Source organism: Camelus ferus, chromosome 7 (genome assembly GCF_009834535.1).
Source record: "Camelus ferus isolate YT-003-E chromosome 7, BCGSAC_Cfer_1.0, whole genome shotgun sequence".
Classification (NCBI taxonomy): domain Eukaryota; kingdom Metazoa; phylum Chordata; class Mammalia; order Artiodactyla; family Camelidae; genus Camelus; species Camelus ferus.
This window is the reverse complement of record NC_045702.1, coordinates 6,961,965-6,982,631: the sequence shown is the minus strand read 5'-3', so window position 1 is coordinate 6,982,631 and position 20,667 is coordinate 6,961,965. Positions and strand designations below refer to the sequence as shown.

The window sequence follows — 20,667 nt, the reverse complement described above, 5'->3', positions numbered from 1 at the left end:
TGAGGCCTCAGGGAAAACACTAAGGAAGAATGAGTGACCTTTCTTCTAATTTCTTAATAATGATAATAATAGGTACTATGTATTATGTGCTAAGTACTCAAATTATCTTTTGTAATTGCATCACTGTTTCCCTTTCACATGCTAAATACTGAGGCCTGGAGAAGCGGTTGAGTGACTTCTCCTAACCCTTGAGCGCAGTGCCAGATCTGAGCCCAGTTCCCTCTGACTTCACGTCCTGTGGTTTTGAACGCTCTCCCCAGAGCTGCCCGGGATTTTGGCGCTCCTGTGTGAACCACCAGAGCGACTCCAGTCTCTAAGCAGAGGGGCCCGTGGGCTTCTTGGGCTAGTGGCTCTGGGATACCACTGCTCTGTGCTCAGCATCTCTCTTCAGCCTAAATTGGTTATTTGGTCTAAGTGCCAAACATGACATGTTTTTCTGGCGTGATATGCGTTTCTTAATTTTACTATTACATTTTACGTTTACAGATCGCTGTACTCTGTTTTGGGGTTTTGGTTGGTTGTTTGCGTGTTTGTGTTGATGGAGTAACATCCATCTGCGTAGAGAAGTGCACCCAGTCGGGTCCCCTTCCTGGGTCGGCCTGCCCTCCGTCAGCTGCCTGAGCAGCTACGGCAAAGCTCACGTCCCCCCAGGCTTCAGTCGTTGGCAGAATTAGCATCAGTCTTCTCATCTCTCCATTTTCTCTTTCATTTTCAACAGATGTGGGTGCATTTTTTGAAGAGGGGATGTGGCTCCGGTATAACTTCCAGGCGTCCGGGCTCGGTGCCAGGGAATCGGGTGGCAGGTCGGAGAGCTCACCGGACCCCGCGGCCCCGGACCTGGCCCGCGAGGAGATCCACCTCAGCTTCAGCACCACCAAGGCGCCCTGCATCCTCCTCTACGTCAGCTCCCTCACCCCTGACTTCCTGGCGGTGCTCGTCAAACCCACCGGTAAGGGCGAGGGTCCTGCTGCCGTTTAGTGTGGGAGGACGGGATATCCCAGTGGGTCTGGGCAGTCTGGGCTTGTCCTTTATTCCTGACAGGATGCTGAGCAAGTCATCTAACACGACCTGCCTGCTAGGGGCTTTGGCATCGTGTTAGAGCAGTTCCGTTGCTAAGGCTCGTCGAGCCCTTTACAAGAACCGTATTACGTGAATATGAGCTGGCTTCATGTGTATAATGAGGACATTTTTTTCCTTTCAAATAAATATATTCACTACTGTACACCTCCCGCAGGTCTGCCGAGGTCTGGGGGGAGCTGGGCTCCCAGCATCCAATGACCCCTTCCTGGGGTCACCATGCACCTCAGCTTGTCCACGAGGAAGCTGTGTCCCGCCCTGTGTCTCTGCTCCCTGTCGCCCGGCCCTAATCTTACCCACAGGCCAGAGGAGGTCTTCCTTCATACACTGTCTCTCTCATCACACCCTTAGCAGTGCCTCCTCCCCCAGGGACAGGGAAAGAGGTCCCAAATCCCACTACCTTCTGCTGGAGACCCACCAGCCTCGTGGAGAAGAGCTCAGAGTGTAGAACCAGAAGGTCTGGGTTTGTTTCAGCTTCTGCATTTGCGGATGCTGTGATCTTGGGCCATCACGAGCCATTCCGTGCCTCAGTTTCCTCATCTGTGACATGGTGTCTCTCTCATAGGAGTGCTGTGAAAATCAAGTGACTTAGTCAGTGTGAGGCACTACACACACACAGGATAATATGTGTGTGTTAGCAGTCAGTATCCAGAGTCCGCTGATACCGTCTGCATTTTGCCGCACATCAAGCCCACACGTCCCTACTCTTCCTTTTCTGGGAACTCATCACCCCCCAGCCCCTCCAGGAACATTTGCCCTTGTGCCCACTCTGTCCCCTTATCCAGAAAAGCTCCGTTTTCCTCTGTAGCTTAATACTTGCCTTTCATTCTAGACCCAGATCAAGTCTCGCCTCCTTTCAATGACTTCTCTTTCCTTTAAAGTCCTATTACACTTATTTTCAATGTCATTTGTTGGGCTCTCCATGCACCGTATTGTTATCCGTCTTTGTTATAAATACATCCTGTCTTCCCAGCGAGATGAATGCCCCCCCCCCCGCCGCACTCCATCTCCCGCCTCCAGTAGGCGCTCTGCAAGTGTTTGCTGATGGTAATGATGATGACCAGGAGAGAATGAATCTGTTAAGCACATTATTTGCTGCAGCCAGTAAAAAAGCAGTCCCTTATAACTGCTTTAATTCACTCGGGAGATGAACATGAGATGCAAGGAGTGAAGTATCTCTCCATCTCAATAATATTTTATGTTAATGAACAAATATTAATATTCTCCTTACCATTCTTTAGTGGCTCTCTTGTGCTATTATTTGAAATGCATAAATATATCATTTAAATTTTATTATTCAAGAATATTGCTATTACTGTTTATAGATGTTCACTATATATAAATTTTAAGTTCCCACTCATCTTTTTCCTCAAAGCAAATCATTTCTGTTGCCATTAAGTGCAGCAGTTACAGAAATTTTAAATCATATTTACAAAGTCCAAGGAAGCCAGAAAAGAGAGAAAGTAATGAGGACAACTTAATACTGATTTTAATGAGCTGGAAGATATAAAGGGACCGATGACAAAGAGACAGGAGGGAGGGAAATGTCCAGGGTTTTTGCATAATTACCAGTTCCTCTGACTTCTAGCCCTCAAAGGCAGAACCCTCTCTAACTTCTCTGTATCCCCAGATCCAGACACAGCCTGGCTTGTACCAGGGGTCTGGGGATGGATGTCTGTATTAAAAGTGGGCTCTGCACTTAGAGCCAGCCAGCCAGTCCACTTCTAGGACTTGAAAAAATGGCTTCAACACTGCTTTGCATGAGCACTAAATAAATATGTTCTAAAGAAATGAATTTTAAAATAATGAGTGACTACAGCTGTATATTTAAGAAAACTGGCTGTGATAGTACAAGGTCAGAGCTCCAGAAGCAAAGTGGAGAATAAAAACTCAAGACAATCAACTTGTTTTTTTTCTGCCTGTAGCCAAACAGCTGCCCAGTCATCTCCTTCACTCCCAAACAGTAGATTATTGTTAATACTATTAGGGTAGGGAAAAACATAGGATAAAACACTGAGGGGTGAAGAGAGAAGCAGCTCAGGAAATGGGAACAGCATATTCAAAGGTCCTGAGGCAGGAAGAATTTTCCAGGGAATAAGAGAAGTCCAGGGTAGCTGGAATGTAAAAAGTGAGGGGGTAAACGGCTTAAAAATAAAGTAACAGGCAAATTGGATTTATGACAGGGCATTATAAGCTATTTTAAGAATGTATGTCTCTATCCTGTAAGCAGCTGGAAAGTTTGGAGAGTTTTAAGTGAAACCAGTGGATTCGTTAATTATGTATTTTGAAAAGATTTCTCTGCAGAGAAAACATGGGAAGGAAGAAAGCTCAGAAGCAGGGAGACCATCATTCATTCATTCAACAAGTATTTATTCAGCACCCACTAGGTATCAGGTATTACCCTAGACATTGGGAATTAAGTCACAAAGAATATAAACAAAAATTCTTACTCCCGTGAAGCTTACATTTGAGCAAAAGAAAAAAGACCATAAACAAGTTAAGTACAGTATGTGGTATGTTGTGTAGCAAGAAGTATGATGGGGAAAACATAAGACAGAAAAGGGAGGGCCTGGCCAAGAGAAAGAAGTGGGTAAATTCTGCTTTTAATAAGGAAGTTACAAAGATAATTACTAAGAAGACAATACTGGAACAAGACCTAAGGGAGTGAGGTGTCAGCCATGCAGATAGCTGGGGAATGAGCATGCTAGAGAGAAGCAGCAGCAAGTGCAAAGGCCCTGAGGCAGGAACATGCTGGCATCTGGGGAAACAGCAAGGAGGCCAGCCAGTGTGGTCAGGTGAGGCATGAGCGAGGAGGAGAACACTGAGAGGTTATCTCGGAGATGATGGGGAAGATAATTTGGGCCTGGTGAACCATTATGGAGATGTTGATTTTTTACTCTGAGTGAGATAGGAAGCCACCGGAGGGATTGCCATGGCGAGGGGAGACTGGGCATGTTGGGGGCAGAGGCAGGTTGGGCTGGGGGAATGTAGGGGAGAGACAGTGGTTAGTTTGGAAGTCAGTACGATAATCCAGGCAAAAGACGATGATGGCTTGGTCCAGGGGTAGAAGTGGAGGTGATGAAAGCAGTAAGGTTTAGAGCGTATTTTGAAGGTAGAGCCAAGAAGCTTTGCTGACAGATCATGTGTGTACTATTGGAGAAGGAGAATCTGTGATTTTGGCAGGAGTGACTGGAAGGATAAAGTGGCCAGGTAACTGAAACGTGAAAGATGGTGATGGAATACTTTTTGGAGGGGAAGCTCAAGAGTTTGGTTTTGTGTATGTTGTGTTTGAGGTGCCCGTGGAGCGTCTCCTTTGATGGAATTAATTGTAAGAGGGAGAAAGAGGGGACTTGCCTGAAGGTGAACTGGGGTCAAGAGTGGTCACTGAAAGGAGACTGATTAGGGTCACATGGTCCAGGCAGCGGATGCCGTGGGTGCAGCTCTGGTGGTGGCCGTCAGGTCACTGATATGGAGTGACCAGCACAAAGGCCCCGAGACAGCGCAGGAGCTCTGCGTGGAGGGCGGGCTCCTGGGGAAACCGCACAAAGGCACCCTAGGTGCCGGTAGAGGCCCTGGGGCCACGGAAATGGGAAAGAGTGGGTGAACGTAGACACATTTAGGAGACGAAAGTCAGCAGTGCTTGGTTGAAATGCTACAAAGCAAAGAAATCTAGGGTCAAGTGCTCAAGCAAAATTCAGAAATAGTGATGGCTTGTCTCATTCATTCAGGAAGCAAAATAGGCAATGTAAGTACCTCTTGAAAATTCTAATGACTGTTTCTTTCAATTTCAGGAACATGGTTCAATATTTTAAATGGCAGGTGGAGTGCGAAATAAGGAAGGGCAATGTTCAGAAACTACTGCATTTGTTACTATATATATAAGGGCATGAGAATTCCCTGGAAGGAGATACTGTCATACATTTAGAGTAGTTATCTTTGGACAATGGGATTTCCAGTGACTGGCTCTTTTTTTTTTCCTGTTTACTTGTTAAGTTTTAATTCTCATGTTTTATTTCACAACTTAAAATCAGAATGTCAGTTTTGTTTGGAAGGAATATCAGAAAAGGAGGCAACAAAGAATCTATGAGGTGGGGGGAGGGTACAGCTCAAGTGGCAGAGCGCACGCTTAGCGTGCATGAGGTCCTGGGTTCAGTCCCCAGTACTTCCTCTAAAAATAAAGTAAATAAATAAAAACCTACCTACCTCTCCCCTCTGCAAAATAAATAAATAAATTTAAAACAAAACAAAACAAAAAGAATCTATGAGGTGATTGACAGTTGGTCAAACTCTTGCTAGCTTACTGGCTCCATTTTTTTCAGCTCTGATATGTCGAAAGCTACTAACACAAAGATTTCAATTTGAGTAAAAACTGAGGTTTAAAAATAGACATTTTTAAAAACCATAAATAAGAAATGAAAGCTATGTTTGCTGTGCAGATTAACTAAAAGCAGGATCTAGACTATTATATTAGTCTTTTTGAATATTATTTATCATTATGGGGAAGAAACAAGAAAGAAAAAAGAATAATTTGTTGAGGCAAAATGAACTCTGAGAGGCAGTGGGGTCTTGGGGACCTTAGAAGCCTGTCTTCTCCTTTGATTTGCATTGGAATTGATGAAGTCTAACCTAGAATAAAATCCGTTGCTTTGTTTTCTTGGTCTCAGTGAAGCCACCCCAAATCTCATGTATTTATCTTTTATAAATGATGTTTATTTTGAATACTATATGCTCATGATTCTTTTATATGCCGAATGTCACACTTTGCTGATGACATGAGACCATCCCTGCATCCTCACGTCCCTGCTGATGACATGAGACAATAGCGTTTATTTTTTATTTCACATGGTGTTCGGCGGGGCCTGTAGGCGTTGCCACAGTCCTATATTGTATACGTCCCATTCTGCCTTCCCAGGCACAATCCCAGCTTGAATCATTTATAGCACTTGCTGCTTCAGCTTGACCGTCGGATGGTGGTCACTGATGGCTCATGGTTGTTAGCATGTAAGCACATGTGTGCCTGGTGCTGTTATCCCTACGGGTGAGTGTGCCTCCAAGCCAAGTGAGTCAGAATTCAGCATGGCGACGGTGTGGGCGGATGTTGAAAGAAGGAGCAGAGGTTAATGGAAACCTAAGCCTCAGGGGGTGGGGAAAGAGGACTTTAAAATGAAACCTAGGGCAGAAAAGTGAGTTTCTTTCCTTTTCTCTATACAGGAAGCTTACAGGTTCGGTACAACCTGGGTGGCACCAGAGAGCCATATAATATCGACGTTGACCACAGGAACATGGCCAATGGACAACCTCACAGTGTTAACATCACCCGTCACGAGAAGACCGTCATTCTCAAGGTACGCAGACAGTCACATACCAGCTGTACGTGGTAGAGCACTGCAGCCCCTGTCCTGTGTCAGTACTTGGCCATCGGTTTTGTTGGGGGTACTTGGGACGGGCAGAAGAGATTATTATTAGACTTTCTCCTAAAAACTTTAACGAGTGAAATGAAAGATACATATTTCCAACAGGAAAGACAGTGACGGAGCTGATGGAGAAGAGTTTTCTTGGGAGGAGGCAGAATAGATGTTTACTCCATCTGTTCTTTGTAGCCCTCCCACTGTTAGGTCGACACCACGTCTATCAGTCGACTGCTTTTACCTGTTGCACCATCTTTTTCCCCACTCTCTCAGACGCCTGAAGCTTATCATGTCTCACAGAAAAGGTTATTTTGGTTTATCTGACCTACTTCCTTCACTACTCCAGCACAGTGTGAATAACTTGTTTTTTTCCTTCCTCTGTGAACGCTTCACCTTAAAAATCCTCCGTATGCAAAGCTTCCCCAGAATCTCAGACTCTGGGTTGTAGACTTTCCACGCACAAAGGGATGGTTTTATTATGACACTCCAGTTTTATTTCCGGTTCACTGACTGTCCCTACCCCCTCACACACACCCCCACCAGTGTTTACAATGAAGAAACCAGCCTGGGAGACACCATGACTAAAACATGCCGCGAGGAGGTCTCCCTAGGAACTCAGCCGAAGATCAAGGCTGCAAAGTGTCGCTGCATGCTCCAGAAGGAGTTCCAAATAGATACCTGTCAGGAGGAAGAATGGCAGGGGGCCGCTGTTGTGTCAGTGGAGTGGAGTGTCGTTTGGCAGGGTTCAGCCGCCTCTCCGACCCCGTCGGGATTCGGCTGGTCGCTGGGGGACGTTCAGGTTGCAGAGGAGAGCCACGAGCCCCGTCTCTTTTCAAGCACTGGTGGATGTCAAATTCATAACTTGATGTGGCGTTTACGCTTGGCCTCTGGCGGTGAATGCCAGTGGGCATTTTCAGGAGAGGTCTTTCCTAGGAAACTGACAACATGACAGTTACAGCTTATTGGGCAATCGATCAAATGGGGCGTAAACAAGGTCCTCTCCTAGTGACAGACGTCGCTGAGTCTAGCTCAGTGCCTGGCACAGATTAGGTGCTGCAGATTATGTAGAGAGTAAACCATACCCGCCTTTAACTAGAACTCAGGTGCCACTCAGCAATCCCGCAAGTCCAAGATTAATATGGTTTATACTATAACAGGAGAAGGATGGTTTTATAGCATTTTATCAACGTTGTGTTTATTGGCTTTTAATTAGTGGCATGCTTTTGTTTTAAACTACGCCGTCTGTCACCTCACTTAAACAAAGTGATTATCTTGCCATTTCACTTTTGCAAAATAATAGTCAAAGTTAAAAAGAGCTCAATAATGAGTTTTTAAGGACAGTGTAATGGAAGAGACCTTTTTCAGCTGTGGAATTTTGCAGGGTTAATCCTCACGCTCTCCAAGAAAACACCTTGTTTGTCCGGACTGAGTCCCATGGGTTGAGGAAGCTGGTGCAGAGATGGGGGTGAGGTGAGTGGGAGAGGAGATTCCAGGTGATGGGCTAGATAATTCCATTTCTGGGTACCTTTCCCCAGATGAGTCTGGAGGAAGAGTAGGTCAAGAAGGCTTCCCTCCTGGCAAATTCCACCAACGGGAAATCTTTGGAATGTACCGGCACCTCTTTAAATATTAAATATCAGGTACCTGCCACAGTGAATTAGAGAGTGACCTCAAGAATGGGAGAGGGGTGGACAATGTTAAGGGCTTTTGAGGCACAGAAAGGCAGAGAAATCCAGATAACAGGAGCCAGAGGCCACAGAGAATCCAGGGGACTGAGAGGCGGCCGAGGGTTTGGGGTTGGGGGGATCTGCTTCTAATGCTCAGGGTTCTTCTGGTTACAAATGACAGAAAACCCATTCAGAATTCATTTGTAGGGATAATTCCTAGGGCAGGCTATAGATTTAAGAAAAGGAAAACCAAAATTTTGAAAGAGAATCCAGGGAACTTAGCAGATTCAAAGACTGGACCACCACTGAGTGCCCCCCGCCCTCTCTCTCCCTCCCCCTGCCTCCATCCCTTCCCCCCTCCATCAGCTATGCTGGGCCACCTCCCTCTGAGCACTGGATTACTGGATGAATACCTCTTGCTGCAGGCCACTTATTTCACATACCAAGATGTTGCCAGTGACTAGGTTCTTTTCCTGCCGCAGAAAGAACTCAGAGACCAGACACAGAGGTTAAGAAAGAAAGTGGGGATTTATTAAGGGATAGATGGTACACACTCAAGGGGAGAGCGGGCAGACTCAGGTGAGCAGCTGCCCTGAGTTTCTTCGGCAAGTTGACTACATAGGGTATAAAAATGAATGGGTGGAATAGTCATTGGGGAGGGAAGGGTTTGGGGTCATACTCTCTGATTTTCATCCCAGCTCCGCTTTCCCAAAGGGAGGAGGGATTTTTGTCCTCATTTAGTCTGGATCAGAAGTCTCACAGTGTCAGTGCATGATGGGTACTGCTGACCTGCAAGGCTAATTTTATTGTAATGAGGGCGTAATGAACAAAAGGTTGCATTTGGACACTGGAGATTCCTGTTTTTTCCACCTTTCTTTGTTGGCCTCCAGAACACTTGTCACCCCTAAATGTGTGATGTGACCATTCATCAGCCCAGAGGTTCCTGCTTTTCTTTCTCTGCCCAGGGACCCCTGTTATTTGCACGATGTATGGTTTCCTTCATTTGGTCCCTGCCCCTCCATTTCTGCCCAATTCCTGCCATATGGCCTGCATCCCCCGTTCTCTGCTCACGTCTAGCTGTCTGCCTGCTCTAACAGTGGAGCACAGACACTGAAGTACTGGGCTCACATCTTCCCAGTTTTGCTACTAGAAGGAAGGTCTTAGTTTCTTGGTTCTCAATTTTAAAATCTCTGGAAGGTCTCTGATTGGCCTGGCTTGGGTCACATATTCACTCTGTCGTGGGGAGGGGGGAGTAACAACTGATAGCCCATAATGAAACCTCATGATCAGAGTGGGGAATTGGCGAGAATCCTCCAAGAGAACAGGAATACAGTTCCAGGAAAAGGAAATGTGATGGGTGTGAGAAACGTTGGCTCCATGGCACTTGGAGGTAAAGGACGAGACAGAAGCAGGAATTATTCTCAAAGGCATGGGACAAATTCAGGCACAGAACCTGTCCCCAGGGTGTTGGAAAGCTCTGTCCTCTCTTCTGTCATACAATTGATGCAATTGTACTGAGACTTCCAGATGCATTTAGAAAGCCAGACACCTCAACCCATTTGATTCCAGCCTGGAAAGACTTCATGGTCTGGGGCACAGTGGTCTTTCTCAGCCTGGCCTCTCTAATCCAGCCCGGATGAAAAGCAAAGGTAGAGATGGTGGAGGAAGCAGAGATATGGTGCCTTCTTACAGTTGGAGTCCAGCCAACTCCCTCTTTCCATGACCTGCTTCCTTGCAGGGAGGGAAGGCTGCAGAACGTGGAAGTAATTCCAAGGGAACCTTTAGAACCCCAGAATCAGTCTATTTTTTTTCCCTTGGAAGCTATCTACAAATCCATCTTGAGAACTTCTACAATCTCAAGAATGTGTGGAAAGAGATATAATGTTAATCATGATTACTTGTGTGTAAAGGCATTATAAATGGTTTTGTTACCAAACCAAATTTGGGTCCACTTTGCCCACATGCAGTAAAGCCAATCTACTGACCCCGGGTTGTGGTGAAGGAAAGTGCAGTGTTTATTGCAGGTGCCAAGGAAGGAGTCCGGGTAGCTAGTGCTTAAAAGGCCTGAACTCCTTGATTTCATTTTTTCTGGTGTTTTCTGTATTTCCTCATTTGTTATTACAAGTACCTGTTGCATTTTTATAGTCTAACAAAAATGTGAAACACACATACATCCTCAACATAGTCTCACAGCCCCCAGTTACAATAAAATATAATGACAGATATATTTAAATAATTTCAGATTAAAACATACTTCTAATCAAAGAACAAAAGTAAGGCTAATTCAGAGACGAGTTTAAAAGTGCTGTGGAATGATGCCTTTGGAATTAAGGTGAGATTGTATACATGTACAAACATCACATCATTTAGATGATGTTTATCAGTGTCTATAGTGTTTTTAGAAGCAGGTTTGCTTTCCTAGCTGGGTTTGGCTAAAGCTAACATTAGATTAATTTGCATTCCCTGAGCACACACCGTCTGAAATGGTGCTGAGCACTTGAGGGAAATTGACCTTGGATGAAACATTTGCTGCCAAAAAACAAAGTGCCCAATCTCCACGCAGATAATGAAGGACTGACTCTGGGAGTTATCAGACACGTGATCGAGAGCCCGTGACAGCCCTCAAGTGGCGTCGTTTATGAAAACTCACGGTTGCACCGGCGATGATAGCTAAAGGCTTAATGCCAGTCAAAATGTAAAACCAACCCCGAGCAGGCAGAGAGCACCTGAAAAATACTGTCTGCAGTGAAAAAAAAAAATGTGCCAATTGGCACGAATGCAAGAACTGAACATTGCAATGAATAATTTCAAAGTCTCATGTTTCAAAGCCTTTCTTCTTCCTTTCCTGCCTGCCGTCCCTGGCTTCTCCCTTCTGTCTTCTTTCCTTCCTTTTGCCCCAACCACATGGCGCAGGGGATGTAAGGTGGTGTACAGGGAGTGCATAAAATGAAATTGAGAATTAAAAAGCCTCAAGACAAGGGGGGAGTGGAATCCAGGTATCCAGTCAGAGGGTCTTCCCCACTTGCAGAAGTTTGGCTCGAAACTTCTTGGTGGCCAGAAGTCCACCATCGATAAAGATAAAATATCCCAGCTCCTATAGAAAATTTCACTTTTCTTTTTTAATCTACCGTGGATTCTATTTACTGGCTTAGCAAGCTGCCCATAGCTGGGTCCACACAGCATGATGGTGGCTCCACTTACGGATGCTGACAGTGGCCCAGGCACCTGCTAGCACTTGACACACGTCCTCTCCTTGAGTCCTCACAAGAAGCTCATGAGCTGTGTCCCATGGTCATCCCCATTTTAGAGACGTGGAGACTGACGCTCAGAGAATGTGATGTAGCCCACCCGTTAGAGAGCAGTGGGCAGCCGAAGCCTGGATGAGCCTTGGTCTATCGCACTGAAGTTTACACATGCTCTTAACCACTCCTGAACAGAGAGATGTCTGCAAGGATGGTCATAACAATTTTGGAAGTGGATACCTCTGGCCAGTAAGAAATTGAGTGATGCTGCTGTTTCGTGATTATAAGATAGTTCAAAAATATGCAGAAGCACAGAGAATAATAAAACTGCAGTTAATGTAGTCATCATCCAAACAGTAAAAATTTGGACATTTGGCTATATTTCTTCAGATTTAAAAAAAAAATGCAGTGATGGTTGATGGCCCTTGTCCTCCTCATTACACAGCAGGTCCCGAGAAAGGTGACCTTCACCAGTATTTCTGCAACAAGTGTGTTTTTCACAAACCTGCTTGTTGGAACGTTTCCTTAGGAAAGTCAGGCATAGCTTACAAATGGATTTCAGCCCAAACAGCTCTGTAGGCAGTAGAGTGGAACAGGAGGATGGGAGATGAAGGAGACAAGGGCTGAGGTGATACAGCTTTCTGATGTTCTGGCCTGATCCAAGGATAAAACTAGCTCCAAAAAAAAAAAAAAAGAATTAACTACATGCTCTTTGAAGAGCTATCACATATTTGGGGGGTTTATGGAAGATGATAATGGAGGGTTTGGGGCTATATTCTCTGGCACAGATACTCAGAATCCATATTCTCTAAAAATCAAATGAACAGATGGTAAAGATGTATCATTTTGGCTTTCATCTAACTGGAGGGTCATCCCATCTTTGCCAAGAAGCAGCTCATACAGATTTCCAGCAAGCAAAATGCTAACTTTCTTAAAAAAATAATTCCAGGTCCTCAGGAACAAATAATAATTATGTCCCCCAATTTTTATATTAGAAACAGCATGACTTTGATTGTTTTCAACAGGAATTTTCAAAACAGATGTTCCGCCAAATCACTGAATTCTGTCTCTTAAAATAAAGATGATAATTTCTTACCTGCTGTTGATAAGAATTTCAACCAAACTGTATAAAAACAACTACATCAATTGCTCATTGAGTTATATACTGACTCTGAATCCTAAAAATGCTCACAGAGGTATTACCAACAATAGCAGGGAGCAGTGCATTAAATGCCAGGAATCGAGAAAAAGACACAGAGGCTGGGATGACACCAGTTGCTGTGACAAATTAACCCTAAAAAGTCAGGGGTTAACCCAATAAAAGTCTGTCATATCAGGTATATTTTTAAAAGGAAAGTCCATCTAGAGATTATCATGCTAAGTGAAGTAAGTCAGACAGAGAACGACAAATATAATATGATATCACCTCTATGTGGAATCTTAAAAAAAGAAAAGACACAAATGAACTTATTTACAAAACAGAAAGAGATTCCCAGACATAGAAAACAAAGTTGTGGTTACCGGGGGCAATGGAGGGGGTGGGTAGAAGGATTGGCAGATACTTTATGTACAGAATAAATAAGAAACTGTATAGCACAGAGAACTATATTCAATACCTTGTAATAACCTATAATGAAAAAGAATATATATATATATATATATATGTATAACTGAATCACTGTGCTGTACACCAGAAACTAATACAGCATTGTAAATCATCTGTAGTTCTTTATTTTTTTTAAGTTTACAATTTAAAACAATGGAAGTCCTGTGGTGCATAGCAGGGATGAAATCATGCTGGGTGTGATCTCTGAGGACCGACCGCTGCCACCCTTGGCAGTGGGAGTAGTTCCTGGATCAGACCAAATTCCTGTCCAGGGTTTGCAGGGCTCCCCACGGCTCTCCTCTGAACTGCGCGTGGGTGATAATGCCTTCCTTGAAGCTGTGCAACTTTCAGGGACCGTTTCCTGCAGGTGTCGGTTGCCCTGAGGATTGTTTTACACTCACAAGCCTTTGCAGACCTGTGATTTCTTTGCCATTACAGTTCCTTCAAAGCCTGAGTTGGCTCTGATCTGTTTGCTTCCAGTCAGCTTCATGTACCAGTGGACACCCCTTAAATCCTTTCCTAGACATGACTCTTGGCTCTGCATCATTATTCACTTCCAAGTACCCATGCTCTCTCTCAAGGTCATGGCAGCTACCTTGAGGCCATCTGAAACAAAAGGTTTAGGTGGGGAGTAAAGACCCTTCATTTTAACTTGGCGCATGAGGCTAAGTCTGTTTGCTGAGCTGAGAAATTTTAATGTGCCTTCGTTGGTCAAAGCTTTTTGCGGTCTTTCTTCTTACTCTCGTGTGAGGCTCGGAATTTTTGGGCTTTATTCCCATTCGTTGATGTTTGGAAACTGGCCAGCTCTTTTCTGAACTCATCTCTTCCTTAACATGGGCAGCAGGAAGCCACTAATACCTGGGACCACTCTGGCTCTTTCAAAGTACTTTCTGTAAAGCCACAAGTCCCCAGGCACTCAGTCTGCCCTCTGGGTGATGTGAGGCAACAGTTCTACAAAACATTTGCCTGCATACCATCTTTTCAGCCTCTATAATCCATACAGGACCAATGCTGCAAATTTTAGTTCCCACTGCAGCAGTGCTCTGCTTCAAGGTACTCATTTATGTATCAGGTGGGGTTATATTAGCTGCTGTAACAAAAATGTCATAGATTGTGGTGATGGCTTCATGGGTATATAATTAACTCCAAACTCATCAAGTTGTGTACCTTAATTATGCACAGCTTTCTGTAGGTCAAAAATAAATAAAACAGATGGCAACAATGAAAAATTGTGGGAGGAATTTTATTAGCAGTGAAATGAAAAGTAATTCAATCACGGACTCACAGGGCTGCGATGTGTGTTAATTGGCAGGAAACACTGGCAGGCAGGGGGTGCCGCTCTCGGTATGTGGAGGGACGTTCACTTGTGAGGCATTTCAGGTAACATCCTCAAGCCAGGAGAAGCTGTCTCTGTGCCGGAAGGGCCTGGATAATCATGCCACGTGGTGCTCAAAACATTCATACACATCCTCGTTTGACATGCTCAGCCTCATGAGTTGGGGGAAGCTGGTGCTGTTAGCCCCACGAGACAGCTGAGAAGAGAGAGACTGAGGGTGTCCAGGTGATGAACAAGGTCCCAGTGCTCACGAGAGACAGACTCTTATCTAGACCCCTCCTCCAGGGTCACTCGTTGCCTCTTTGTCGCCTTTGGGAGCCATCAAGAGAACCAGGCTCACCCCTGCCAGTTCACCTGATAAACTTTTGATGTGTTTAGGACCTTTAAATAAAAGTAAGTTTTTGGGGGAAAGTTTGTGTTTGAAGTCAATCAAGGTAGGAGTGGGAGGTAGTGCTTCTCTGATAAACTGTTTGGACCTGTGTTATGCTTAGAGACTGAGATGGGGAGAAAGCAGCCCAGAAGGTGTCAAGACAGCCTTCTCCATGGCTCAGAGAATGCCACCTGCCGCCAGAGGGTGAAACGTGCATGCTGTTTTTTACTGAAGTACACTTGAAGTATACATTGAAGTTTACAATGTTGGGTTAGTTTCTAGTATACAGCACAGTGACTCAGTTATACACACACATACTCATATTCTTTTTCATTATAGGTTATCACAAGGTATTGAATATAGTTGCCTGTGCTCCACAGTCGGACCCTGTTGTTTATCTATTTTGTATACAGTAGTTTGTATCCGCTAATCCCAAACTCCTAGTTTATCCCCCCCCCCCACCTCTCTTCCCCTCTGGTAACACAAGTCTGTTTTCTACGTCTGTGAGTCTGTGACACGTGCGTGTTAAAGTCTCTTTAGGAAAAGAGGTTGAAGGAGCAAGCTTTTTAAAAATTGTTAGTTTTGCTCATATAGATTATTTGGTTTAAACGTTTTTTCTTAAGAATATTAATGAAGAGGCCAGGAATCCCACCCCGACCCAACACAGGAAAACTCTATAAAGGCAATAATAATAATAATAATAATAACAACAACAACAACAACAACAATAATAATAATAATAGTAGTAGTAAAAACAACCAAGATTTCTTGAGTGTCCCGTGCACCAGTCTCCTTAGCGCTCTCTGTAAATCGTGCTCCTGTGGGATGAATAGCATTATTCCCATTTTACAGATGAATCAGATGTAGAGAGGTCAGTAAGGGGTAGAGTTGAGGTCCAAACCCACATCTGCCTGATTCCCAAGTCCAGACTCCAAACACTGTGATTTAAGTGGTGTTTAAATTGACGATGGATCAGGTGGTCTGGTCAGAGGCAATAGAGGACCTTCCTCAAAGAGGCCAACGTGTCCACCTCACTAAATCAGAAAACTGACTCAGCACAATTTCTAGCCTGTATTGTTAGATAATAAACGAAAGGTGTAGAAAAGTGTACGCCGGGTGATCTCAGTGTTGTGAAATCAGTGACCTATGGCCTTTAACGTGAACCATGAGGAGCGTTTACGCTCAACAAGAGACTAGATATGTAACCTACTGCGATTTATCAAAAATTAGACTCATTGTTGAAATACCAAAATAGATGATCATCTCCTTAGAGAAAGAATAACTTCATGTGATGGGGCGAGAGAACACATTTTTTAAAAGAAATGCCTATTGAGATTTGCTGGAGGTCATAAAAGCACGCCTTTTCTAAGTGGAAGAGAAGTGCGCAGGCCAACGTTCAGGCCAGTGTTCGTGTGACACGAGAAGTTCCCTGTCTGTTCTCCAGGAAGCAGAGCTGTAACCTGTCTTTGCATTTCAGCATCCTTCTCTTCTGTGCTAGCGGGGAGCCTGGCCTGAAATTAAATGCCGAAGCTCAGATGCACTATTTAAAACCATAGGCCTTTATTACCCTTGAACTTTCTGCCAGTAAAAAAACAAAACTAAAAAAGCATACAGATGTGAACACTCCTGAAAACTTTATTATCTGAGGTTGTTCAAGCCTTTATTAAAGAAAATAACACTGTCAGGAAGCATTAAATCTTTTTAGGGGTGTCAAAACAAATAAAGGAAGTTGACCTCGCTAGCCAAGGCCCTGCTCTGAACTTACAGTTACCGTAACTCCTTCCCTTTGGCTGAGTTAATGTTTGTCTTCTCTGGGTGATGAGCTCAGCCTTGGTTGTGCACTACAAGTGTGTTTGACAGAAGGGAGGTGATGGCAGGCGTGGTGATGAGGTCTGTGGAATCGCCAAATCCCTCCCTCCCATTCACTCGCCCTCCGCTGGGCTTCTCAGCAGGTGTGTTACCGCTTCACCTTCTGCTGTAACGGGAGGCTGACACATACATCATTCTGCGGAGGGCATTGGTCAGTGTTATTTTTCTTATGTCGTGATAGTGGTTTAATTCCATAGAAGCTACCTGGAAGGAGAAGAGAGAGGGATGCGTGGACTGGAAACTTGCCCACTAATTTGGTCTGTACATGAGTCAGAGTTTGTTTTGTTTTGTTGTCAGCATTTCCACGTATCCAGGGAAGCCTGCTCACCACTGAGACACACATCAAAAGCTTCACGACCTCATTAGCTTTGTGTAATTTGTCTTTAGGTTGAGTTCTGGGCCCTTGGCCCATGGAAGGATATTTTAGCAAGTTTTCCTTATTTAACTCTGAACAGAAAGCAGGACTATTGGATGAAGTGTCTCTAAAACAGAAGAACAGGATACACAACTATCAGTGCCAAGGGTTCCTCCCCTGCTGTGCCTTCAAATCAACCTGCAGCTTTAAACTGAGACCACCTCTGTACTTAGCAGTCTGGGCACCGAGTATCTGAGGACACAGTTCCTAGGTGTGCAGTGGAGAGTGTGATGAAAACCCTGCTTAAGATGAAACGTTCTTAAGATGGTCTGGGCTGTTCCATTAACAGTGCACTTTTCTTATATTAAAATCATATGAAGAGCACTAAGAATTTAACTCGATGACATCTGTTGACGTTATCTCTTAGCCATGTCCAGCGCGTGATGGGAAATCCCAAACAGCAACCATTCCTTAAGCCTGACTTGGGTAAAGTCAGGTGGTCATCAATGCCATTCCATAAGGCTGCTTGGGAAGTGCAGTTAAAATGAACTCAACTTCCTTCAGTATAAATTTGAGGAGAATAGAGGTATACCTCACACCAGTCAGAATGGCCATCATTAAAAGTCTACAAACAATAAATGCTGGAGAGGGTGTGGAGAAAAAGGAACCCTCCTAGACTGTTGGTGGGAATGTAATTTAGTGCAGCCACTATGAGGGACAGTGTGGAGGTTCCTTAGAAAAACAAAAATAGACTTACCCTATGATTCAGCAATCCCACTCTTGGGCATATATCTGGAGAAAACTCTAATTTGAAAAGACACATGCACCCCAGTGTTCATAGCAGCACTATTTACAACAGCCAAGACATGGAAACAACCTAAATGTCCATCATTAGATGACTGGATAAAAAAGATGTCATATGTGTATGTGTGCGCACGCACACACACACACACACACACACACACACACACACACACACACACACACACACACACAGTGGAATATTACTCAGCCATGAAAAAGAATGAAATAATGCCATTTGCAGCAACACATGGGCCTAGAGATTTTCATATTGAGTGAAGTAAGTCAGAGAGAGACAAATATCATATGATATCACTTATATGTGCAACCTTAAAAAGATGATACAAATTCTATTTACAAACCCAAAACAGATTCACTGACATAGAAAACAAACTATGGTTACCAAAAGGGAAAGGGCAGGGAGGGATAAATTTTGGGTTAGGGATCAACAGACACACACTACTATATATAAAATAGATAAACAACCAGGACCTACTGTGTAGCACAGGGAGCTATATTCAATTCAATTTCTTTTAATAACCTATAATGGAAAAGAATCTGAAAAGAAAAAAATATTAATGTATGTATATGTATGACTGAATCACTTGGCTGTACACCTGAAACTAACATTGTAAATCAAGTACACTTCAGTAAAAAAAATTATTTTAAATAAGATAAATTTGAGGATAACAAATATGTGCTGTGTACCTGTTACGTGGACGAAATCCAGGTAGATGATGGTGAGTTGGTGGGGCAGGGAGAATGAATGAGATGTCTCTTTTGCCCTCAAGGAGTTTATATTCTGGGAGGAGAGAAAAGCTGTATACACACTCGATATACATTTCTTCAGATAGGAGAAGCTCATCCACCTGATTCTCCTCCAGAAGAGACTTTAACAAGCCGGTCTCCATATCAGCGTGTCAATTACAGACGGGGGAGACAGAATAGAGTGTTAGCATCTGGGCTGGAAATGAGGCCACAGTGCCCGAAGGAAGAGTTCCCTTTGAGGATGGTCAGAGTCTAAACAGAGACCCCCATGGGTTGGGATGGTTAGATTCAGAAGTTGTTCCTAAAACATACATTTTTAAGCATCCTTATTGACAGTCTCTTCTTCCACCTTCTAACTCTGTTCTCTGGCAAGTTACCAGATTCTCTGCTTGCTTATTTGTAGAATGGGAATAAGGCCACCTGTTTTAATGTGTGTGTGTGTGTTAAATTAAAATATACATGAAAACATCTAGCATGGTCTGTCGCCCCACAAAGGCTACTTCCCTTCCTCCCTTCCCAATTCCCTACTCTTTTTTTAAAGCAAAAAGTAATAGCGCAGCTCTCAGGTCGTTTTCAGCAGGGCCTGCAGGACCAAGGTTTCTGTTCCACCAGTTTGCAGCTCAGCCCACGGGGCACATCCTCGGCACCTTGTGTGTTCACAGCGGGCAGCGTGACTGGTGCCCCCGGGAGCCACAGTCCAGCAGAAGAGACCGTCAAGCCCGCAGACGTGAACTGAGGGCCCGCCTAAGTGTGTTTATACTTGTGCTGAGAAAGCACAGAAAAGGGGGGATCTTAATCATCCTGGGGGTGGGAGGACTGGCTCGGAGAAGACTTAGGCATTTGAGCTATTCCTTAACATTTCCACAAGGGGCGGGAGGCCCACGTTATCTTACTTAATTTTTTTACCACAGGGATCCAATATTTGCTCTTCTGCAATTCATAAAAATTATATAGAGGAACCAAAGAAAAAAGAAGCTCAACTGATGAAACTCATCTGATCTGAAACAGAAAAGGGCTCGTAATGAATATGTCAACACTTCCAAGTTTTCCATTTCTTTTCTAAAGCAATTTCGTCTGCAAATGAATTTTGCGCTGCAGGGCTGGACAGGACCTCCATTCCTGTACTGCAGAAAAATGTGTTCACTTCACTTTACATTTCTTACAGCTCAGTGGGAAGGCGGCTGCAATGCAATTTCTGATCCAGCTTAGGGTTTGAGATGTCAGTTCTCTTTCTTCCTCTAGAATGCAGCCCAAGCTCAGAGAGTTCATTTTTCCCCCCAAACACATTAAATCCATAAATCATCTCCCGAGAAAGAAGATAAGGTTCCTGGATTTCTATTTTGTCTGGCATGAAAACTGAAGTCCAATCTGGGAGGCACGATGCCGTTACATCCATCTACAGTGCGCTAAAATCACTCTCAAAGATGGTAATTCTCAAAGCTATTTTTTTTAGTACAATAGGCAGAACGGTTGTTTCTCATGCACGGGTAACTGAAAGCAGGTTCCTATCTCACAGAAGTGTATCTTCTCTTGGAAAAATAAATGTATCTCCACATGCAGTCTGAGGTTCTGAAGGGTTACGCTCTGCCCTTCTGCTTGGCAGAGGGAGAAGTCTGCGCGGAGGCTGAGTGAGAGAATTTTGATGGACCGGGTGGCCTGGAGCTGGTCCTGAGCTAGTGTTAAAATGCCCTCTAGTGGTCGTTAGCCATAACCGGCACTGAGCGTGGAGGCAGGAAAACTTCCAAGGGAAGCTAGTGTAGGTGAGGTTTCTACAAACTCCCGTCCAGCCCAGGGTCACGCGTAGAGCGTGGGTCTTTTGCATCTAATATGAAATGCTGGGGTGGCAATGGGATTTAGTGTTGCTTGTACAAATGGGAGCTTGCCGTGCCTTTGAAGGTTCAGCCCAGGAATTTTCTCCCACTTGTGCTTCTCACAGCTCTGTCCCTGAGCCCTGGGCACCAGAGAGCATCAGGAAGTGTTTGCTGAGTGACTGAATAAATGAATGAAACATGTTCATAAATAGTGGATTCTGCGCACACTTGCTGCCTGTGAGAATGCATGGGTTCTTGGTGCTTTCTCAGGTGCACTTGATTTGCATGCTTCCCTGTCATCGCTTAGTGACCTAAAAGCATTGGCCCTACTCTAACAGCTTTGAGATGAGGGAATAT

At 44.3% G+C, this 20,667-nt stretch overlaps 1 protein-coding gene across 2 annotated transcripts in view; it reads left to right on the top strand.

The window, feature by feature from the left end:
- Nucleotides 1-20,667, top strand: part of CNTNAP2 (contactin associated protein 2) — a 347,743-nt gene that overhangs the window by 191,334 nt on the left and 135,742 nt on the right. For both annotated transcript variants that reach the window (XM_032483274.1, XM_014561544.2), the window contains 2 exons: nt 719-949; nt 6,289-6,422. In XM_032483274.1, coding sequence (XP_032339165.1) covers nt 719-949; nt 6,289-6,422 — 365 coding nt within the window. The remainder of the gene's footprint in view (nt 1-718; nt 950-6,288; nt 6,423-20,667) is intronic.